Here is an 8170-nt window from a genome sequence, read left to right as displayed (position 1 = left end):
AGGAATGTTATCAGTTCTCAACAGAGATATGAGATGGTAGCCTTGTGGAGGGTGGATAGCCACCATTCTAGTGTGCAACAGTCTCTTGTAATATATCACATCCAGACATGGGACTCACTACATGACTCTATTGTTAGAACTATATTTGCCATATTTAACAGAGAAAGAAAAATAAAACTCTGTACCCAGTTTTTTTTCCCGACTGCCTTCTCTTTTTTGTTAGTAGTTCCTTGCTCCCACTTGAGCTTAATCCTCTTTAGTGTATACCTTCCAGCTCCCTTAACTAACACTTACTCAAATAAGACTAACTCTGGGCTAACTAATTGACCAAGAGTTTCTTCAGTTCATAACACCTCTGGGACATAGATATTTTTTCTATTATAATTGACATGATGAACTCTGATAGAAAAAGATGTATAGTCTACCAATACTGAACTTACTTTTTACACTAATCATTTTTAGAATGTTATATAAACAAGGAAAATGTAGAATGCCTATTCTTCATACTTTAAAAACATGTCTGGAACTATTTGAACTAACTAAATGTAAAATAATTGCCATAGACAATTATACCATACTTTTTCTTTTTACTTAAAAAAAAAAAAGGAAATGAAAACATGCTATTTCTAGAAGGCCCTGCCATTGAATTGGATATTGAAATGGTATCAGTACGTATTTATATATGTCACACTTTCTTCACCAGCCATTTTTGGTACATATGTGTTAGATGTTTTCCACATGAATTGAAATGTTACCACATAAGGAAAATCTTGTTTAGAAGTGGTGTGGTTCATTAAGGCAGAAGTCAGTCCTTTTGATTATACATACATTCCTGATCTGATAGAAATTGTTTTTCTTTTCTCTTTTGTTTTATCATTTTGTGTCAATCTTTCAATAAATGTCAGCATTCTCCTGTAGTAACTGAAAATAGAAATTATGTACAAGGACAGTATAATTTTCATGAACTTAAAAAATTACATAAGAAGTATTATAACTTAATATTGGTTTTACTATATCCTCTAATTTGAAATGGAGTGAAATGCTTCTGTGGTTAAATCAGCTCATTTGCTGTTTGCTATAAAAGTTTCAAGAATATATATTTCAAAATGTTTTTCTTTTTTCTTTCTTTCTTTCTTTCTTTTTTTTTTTTTTTTTAGTAATTCAAAACAAATGCAACAGAACTCAGCATACTTGAAACATATTTTCTGAATTTATCTTAAATCTTTCTACCCCAGAGAGTTTTTGTGTGTGTGTGAGAGTCAGGCCTGGCTGGTTATTTCGCCATCTATCTCCATCTTGGATTGATTGTACTGAACAGCACAGAATGAGTTACATATGGTCCCGCTTTGCCTAAGTTTGTAGGATCTCTGGGTTGGAACTCCATTTGATCAGAGCAAAGCTAACTATCTCAGAAATTTGGTTAATATCAAAATCCTAACTATCTACATATATTCCTGTTTGAATGTATATATTCCTGTTAGAAGTTGTGATGGTTTGCTATGCATTGTCTCAGTTGTTATTGTTCCTAAAATAATAGATGACATTTCAAGAATTTAAAATGATTTAGCTACTTTTATTATCATTATTTTCTTCTGGATAGGAATTACGTTACAAATGTGGACCAAGACATGTATTAAAAATGTTTTCAAGTGAAAATTATGTTATATCAAAAATCTTTCTAATATTGAACAGATGAAGACAGAAATACAAAGAGTGTCTGAAGTTTGAAAAGGAAACCTATTGTCAACTTAATGGTTTATTTCTCTTTTTCTTAGTGTGGGCTATTAAAAAAATAAAAATGAGTTTAAGATGTTTTCAAGTTTAGATATTGCTCAAGAACTCCGTGAAGGTAAGCAAGGTAGGGGCTGTGTCCCCTGAGGCTCGGATCTTAGCTGCCGGGGTAAACAAAGCCGTCCAGGGTAAATGTTCCTCTGGCTCTTTTCTCCCTGTTTTGGTCTTTCCTCCCTGTTTTGGTCTTTCCTCCCTGTTTTGGTCTTTCCTCTTTTTATTCTTTTCCTTCTACTACTATATTTATTTTTTCATTATTCCCACTTCCCAATCCCCTCCTTCCTCTGTCTGTGCAACTGCGTGCTTCAATCTGTGTATCTGGACTGGCTTCTCTCACAGTTCAGTGTGAGTGTTAGCAGAATGAAAACCAGATGGACCAGCAGTTCCCACTGTTATCTCCCAGCCGACTCTGGCAAGCCTCCCTGTAGCCCTCCTTCCTTGGCATGACAGAAATATTTGCCTTTATTTAGTGAGACTTGTATTTGTTGCTGTACCTCTTCCCTCAGCTGCAAAATAAGTGGAAAGCTATTTTATCCCTTGTTGCTGAGGTTGGTTGAGGTGAGTAGACTGTGGAGTGAATTTAACTATTGAAGAAGTGATTTTAAACCTGCCTAACCTCTGTGTTTTTCCAGAATAAGTGATTTGCTGATACTGGTTTTGAAATGATTTGAAATAGCAATAGGAAGACAATTTTTAACAATATGATAAAGGTGGAAATGTTTTCCTTCTGTGTCTTTACCATCGTCTCACTCAGAACACTTATTCACTACAGAGACATTCATTGTTATTCGACTAGCAGTTAGAGATTAACAAATAGAGCTCCTGATACTGTTAAGTAGATTATCTTTCAAAATGCTATTATTAAAATGGTGTTGATTTTCATTTTTTTATTACATCTTCCCTAATATGATATCGACATTATTTCAACTTTTAAATATTGTGTTCTATTAAAACCCAAGTCTTATGAAACTGCTTTGAATAAAGGTGAAGTAGATTTGAAATGGTCAAAGTAGCAATTTAGGCTTTTCATTTTCTTTTAATAATTGACTTTAAAGTAATTTTGAGTAATTTACTGTGTACTCATATGGTTATCATAATGTTTTAAAAGATCCATTCTTTATCAATAGTCTGTTCCTTTATTTTTGAAATAGTCCAAGTGGATAATATCTGTGTCTAAGGCTGCAAGAGGCACCTCAAACATATTTGGGGTGTGTGTGTATATGTGTATACACATATGTATACATGTATGTAGAAAATAGGATCTAAAGAAACAAACAAAAATTTCTATTTTTTTCTTGGAGATTTGATAAAGAGATTAAAATGAAAAAAAATTGAAATTTCAAGGGAAAAGTCTACTTAGTAGAAAACAGTCCTGAAGTGTAGATGTTCATTGTTTGAATAATCAGGAAATTTCTCCATACCTGTCACCTAGTCATGATTAAATATGAGGAGGGTCCTTAGTTCTTTTTACTTCTCAATTTGGGACTTTTCCATTCTTAATCTGCTTGAGATTATTAGTTGAAATATTTTCTAATGTTTTTAAAGTAGTGGGTCATAAACTCATGTATTCTAAGTAAATAATAGTTTAACTTCATCATGACATATGGCATTTAGGTAGTGGTGATTTATCAAACATAGCAGATAAAATTGAAGTGAGAGAGATGTCCTGGAGATGTAACCTGGTTCATCTAACAGGCCAGAAAACTAAGCGTAGAAAGAGGATGGGAGGTGTTACAAAAATCACCAAACTCTGGCTCCTTATGCAGTACCTTATCTGCATAACAGAGCTTCAGATTTGTGTTATTTCTGAGCTGTTTGAGAGGTTCATTACCATCTTACTTTCTCATCTATTCTTTACCTCTTGTTAATGTTGGCTTCTTTGAGTTAAGTTGTGCGGTTGCATATAACATTACCAAGGTAACATCTGCCCAGGCCAGAAATAACAATAGGATGTAAAATAACCCAGTTACAAATGAGGTCCTGCCATCTGTCCTATACCTTCTTAAATAGGGTTTGAGTAATAAAGTCCTGACTTAAAATTTAGTAGATAAGTCTTTTTTATTGATAGAAGATTTTGGATTTCTTCTGTTTACTTACTTGTGAAAAAGATGAACCCCTCTTAAAAAACAGAGGTGCTTAAGGAGGAAAGTAACATGTTCATGGTGGCATCCTCCAGATCGGACTGAGAAACACTCCACGATGCCTGACTCACCTGTGGATGTGAAGACTCCGTCCAGGCTGACTCCTCCCACGATGCCACCTCCCCCAACAACTCAAGGAGCCCCGAGAACCAGTTCATTTACACCGACAACATGTGAGTAGGCATTTCTGCATTTCCTGTTTTAGTTTCTGGAAATAAAAAGAGAAAAGAAGACCCAGCACCAATGAATTATGCAGAAATGAAGCAAAAAAAAAATCATTAATTTACCAGTGAGTAGATATTAAGCACAGATGTGTCACAGCTTAAGTATAATTTGTATGACTGCCAATATTTGCTTGCCTTTTCATGATTGCTTCAAAGTTGTGGTCTGCTGTGATGTCAGCGAATGAAGAATACTATATTTGGTCTGTAACTCCAGTTGTTACCATTATAACTTTTAATTTGACTTAATATGGAGCTCTTTATTTTAGTTTGTTCATTTTGACTTAGAAGATGTTAATATCCTATGATTATTTCCAGATTACTTCTGATCTAATACTACTTTCTTCTACTATTATTAATCATGTTAAAATATAACATTTTTAGGTTAAAATGATAACAATGTAATATTTGCACATACAAAAAAAAAAAAAAGACTTTATACAACAGTTGCATACAGAGAACTTTCTGAAATAAGAGCCTCTTTCTTGTCTTGAACCTGTCAGACTTTTACAAAACTTTTACTCCGTTCCATCTTGGCTCAAGCCTTGTGTTCTGAATCAATGGAGTATATTGCTTTCTGTGTCATCTAAGGAAAGGACAGAATATTCTGATAGGATAGCAACTTCCCTTTCTTTCCTGTTTTGTTTTATTGTTGTTGTTGTTTTGTTTTGTTTTGTTTTAGTAGTGATAGATAGCTTTGTTTTCATCAGTCTCAAAGGCCTGGTTAAAATTGTCATCAAGGATTTGTGAAATGAATAAATGCTATCTGTTGCAGATAATACTATTTATAGGCCATGTGCCATGGAATTTATATGAATAAAACATAACTAACAGGCAAAAATAAATTCATGGGATTAAAAGGGATTGACAGAGTACATATCTCAGGCTGTTTATCCAGTGATGCACTGCCATTTAAAAGACCTTCCCAAACTTGTAAGGAGCTAGAGGCTGCAACACTGTCAAGTTGCAACCCTGTCATCATGTATTTGGTGTGTTGTTACCCAAAGCCACAGTGATAGGCATATGTCTTCTGTGAGAGGTCCTAATGAGCTATCATTTCTTGACCGTTTGCTTTGGTACTCATTTAGACAAAACACTATTTTTCGCTTTCTTGAAATTTTAAGAATAATAGAATACTTATCTTCAAACTCTTGTTTAGATAATTTATCAATATTATATTTAAAAAACGGATTTAATAAAGATAAATGTGTCAAATTAATTGATTTAATATTATAAAATCAACATTTCTTTAGTGAGAAATGTGTAAATTTTTCTAGCTTACTTCTGTGGATTATCATCTTGATTTTCATATAAATTTTATTGGAAATGAATTTACTGAATTACCACCAACCATGCTATTATTTGGATGGAGATGTACCCTTTCAATTTCTTGAGATAACTTCTTGATAATTACCATATCCATTTTGGTTTTTTACATAAAATTTGCATTTTCCCTAAAGAAATGGTTAAGAAATACAGAGGGAGAAAATAGCCTTCTAATTGGGTGGTATAAGGTTAAAACTTGAAAGTCCCATTTCTATAAACACAGCTGTCAGTTGTGTGTACAAAACATGATTAAAAATGTTCAATGATAAATTTAGTCCCCACCAAATGTACACTTTTTCTAGGGGAGCAGTTTAGAAAGAAATAGTCCTGTTATATTGATGTAAGCCAGTGACAAAAGGCTGACATCCAAACGCTGTTTGTTCTATGTTTGAAACATTACAGGTGGTTGGCATATGTGCACATTGGAGGCAGGCCGTCAGTGTTACAGCTGACTCCATTTATAATCAGCTTCCGTGCAGAACACCCTCATGCAGTTTGAGGAGTGGACCCATTTAATAATAGAGTACCTGAGCCTGTGGTCATCCTGTGAAGTCAAAGCATTTTACAGAAAAGGCTCAACAGTTTTGAAATTACAAAATCCACCAGATTTAAAGGGAAGGAGACTCGGTTGTAATTTCCTTGTGCATTTCTCTGTAAGTTTATTTTTTCTTTCTGATTTTGTGCTCTTGACAGTAACTAATGGCACGAGCCATTCACCCACAGCCTTGAATGGTGCCCCCTCGCCGCCCAATGGCTTTAGCAATGGCCCTTCCTCTTCTTCCTCTTCTTCTCTGGCTAACCAGCAGCTGCCTCCTGCTTGCGGTGCCCGGCAGCTCAGTAAGCTGAAGCGGTTCCTTACCACCCTGCAGCAGTTTGGCAATGACATTTCACCGGAGATAGGAGAGAGAGTCCGCACCCTCGTGCTAGGACTGGTGGTAAGCAAACAGAAAGCGGCCGGTTTTCTGGGGTAGGGGAGAGTGTGTGTGGAAGATTCCAAATACAGACTCCTTTCTAACAGCAACTGTTTTTTTCTAGTAGTTTCTATCCCAGGAGATTGCTTCAAGTCTGATAATTCTATAGTAACAAGGTTTTCAATTCTGCATTCTGTACTGAGCCCCACCATGGTTTCTTTTACTATTTGACTAATAGAGATATGCTTATACAAATTTATTGTTCTCTTGGCCATAAATGTGTATGTGTGTATACAATTCAATAAGTGTATCCTCCTGGCATGGCTGGTGCCTTTCAACAATGACAACGTATTTTTGTTATGTTAATGATTCACTCAATCTAATTGGGTGCTCATTTTAATTTAGTTGCCTTAGAGGATTTTATTATCAGCCTAGAGGAACAAGAATTTACAACAAATAACAAATACTTCTTTTATGTGTTTTCATTTTTAGGGCTAATAATATTAAAATTTTTTTTGTTGTGGTAAAATATATCTAACAACTAAGTGTACAGTTCATTGGCTTTAAGAAAACCCACACTATTGTGGAGCCAGCACCACTATACATCTCCGGAACATTTTTACCACCCCAAATTGAATCGTTGTACCCATAAAATAATAACACCCTGAATTTCTCTCCCCTTAACCCCTGTTAACTGCTAATTGGTTTTTGAAAAAAACAAACAAACATTTTTTTGTTACAGGTAGAATTACTTAAATGATTAGTTTGAGAATAGAAGTATTGATTTGAGCACATTATAGTACATTATGTACATAATCACACTGAAAATTAGAACATATATTATTTTTTAGGGTCCGAACTCACTTTTCCATTTACTGTGATTTTCTCTATGAGTAGTGGGTTTTCATTTAGGAAGGCGGTTTTTCCATAGCAAACTGAGTCATGTAGAAGCTATGAGTCATGTATTTAGTCCTTTTATCATCTGGGCTTATGGTGGAACTGAGATTCAGATGATAGGCAGCAGTTTCCTTTTTCTTGAAATAGATCACTTTTTTATTTTCGTGGATTTATTGTGGGCAAAGATATACCAGTTTCTTTTTGCCTAAGAAGTCTGGATGAGAGTCTAGTGTAGTAGACATGCTTCAAATCACAATATCTCACATTGACAAAGATTTTGCAATTCAGTTTCTAAACGTGGCCTCCCTCTCCTCTGCACTCTAAGAGCAAAATGCTTTCACATTCTCCACAATCCATCAGCTTTACCTTGTACTTCTCCAGGACAGGTAAGTGATTTTGACAGAAGAATGTTAGCATACTCTAGTTACTTTTGTTAGTCACTTACCTTTTCCTTTTTACTCATTCTTGAGTTTTGCATAATACCTAAATAAGTTAGACTGAAGAACCACAAAGTAAATCCAAAACGGTAATTATATCAAGAAAATGTTTTTTTGACAACTGCTTTATAACTTTGGTATGTCCTTTAACAATGTTTTCCATAACTTAAATATAGAAAAATCAAGTAGATTTTCCCACATATTAAGTAGCATACTTTTGATGGCAATACTTTTTAAAATATATTTATCTAAAAACCTTATAGAGATAAGTTAGGGGAAGACATTAATTGATTAATAGTGTTTCATATGTAGTGTTTTGTATGTAATAGGCAGTGAACATTTGTCAAATGAGTGAATGAGTGGATAACAGATTTTGTTTTGAGCATTGACTGTAACCTTTTATACATGCTGTTTCATTTAAATCTTGGTACCATCCTAAGGTAGTGATT

At 34.4% G+C, this 8170-nt stretch overlaps 1 protein-coding gene across 3 annotated transcripts in view; it reads left to right on the top strand.

Moving 5' to 3' along the window:
* Positions 1-8170, top strand: part of RUNX1T1 (RUNX1 translocation partner 1) — a 103010-nt gene that overhangs the window by 41438 nt on the left and 53402 nt on the right. For 2 of the 3 annotated variants that reach the window (XM_006906804.2, XM_025043329.1), the window contains 2 exons: positions 3965-4102; positions 6170-6411. In XM_006906804.2, coding sequence (XP_006906866.1) covers positions 3965-4102; positions 6170-6411 — 380 coding nt within the window. Of the gene's footprint in view, positions 1-1947; positions 2347-3964; positions 4103-6169; positions 6412-8170 lie in introns of those variants that run through there. The other variant, XM_015585492.2, reaches the window with a different exon arrangement.

Source organism: Pteropus alecto, unplaced genomic scaffold (assembly GCF_000325575.1).
Source record: "Pteropus alecto unplaced genomic scaffold, ASM32557v1 scaffold51, whole genome shotgun sequence".
NCBI classification, from domain to species: Eukaryota; Metazoa; Chordata; class Mammalia; order Chiroptera; family Pteropodidae; genus Pteropus; species Pteropus alecto.
Note: the sequence above shows the minus strand (reverse complement) of the source record. Positions and strands in the feature narration are given on the sequence as shown.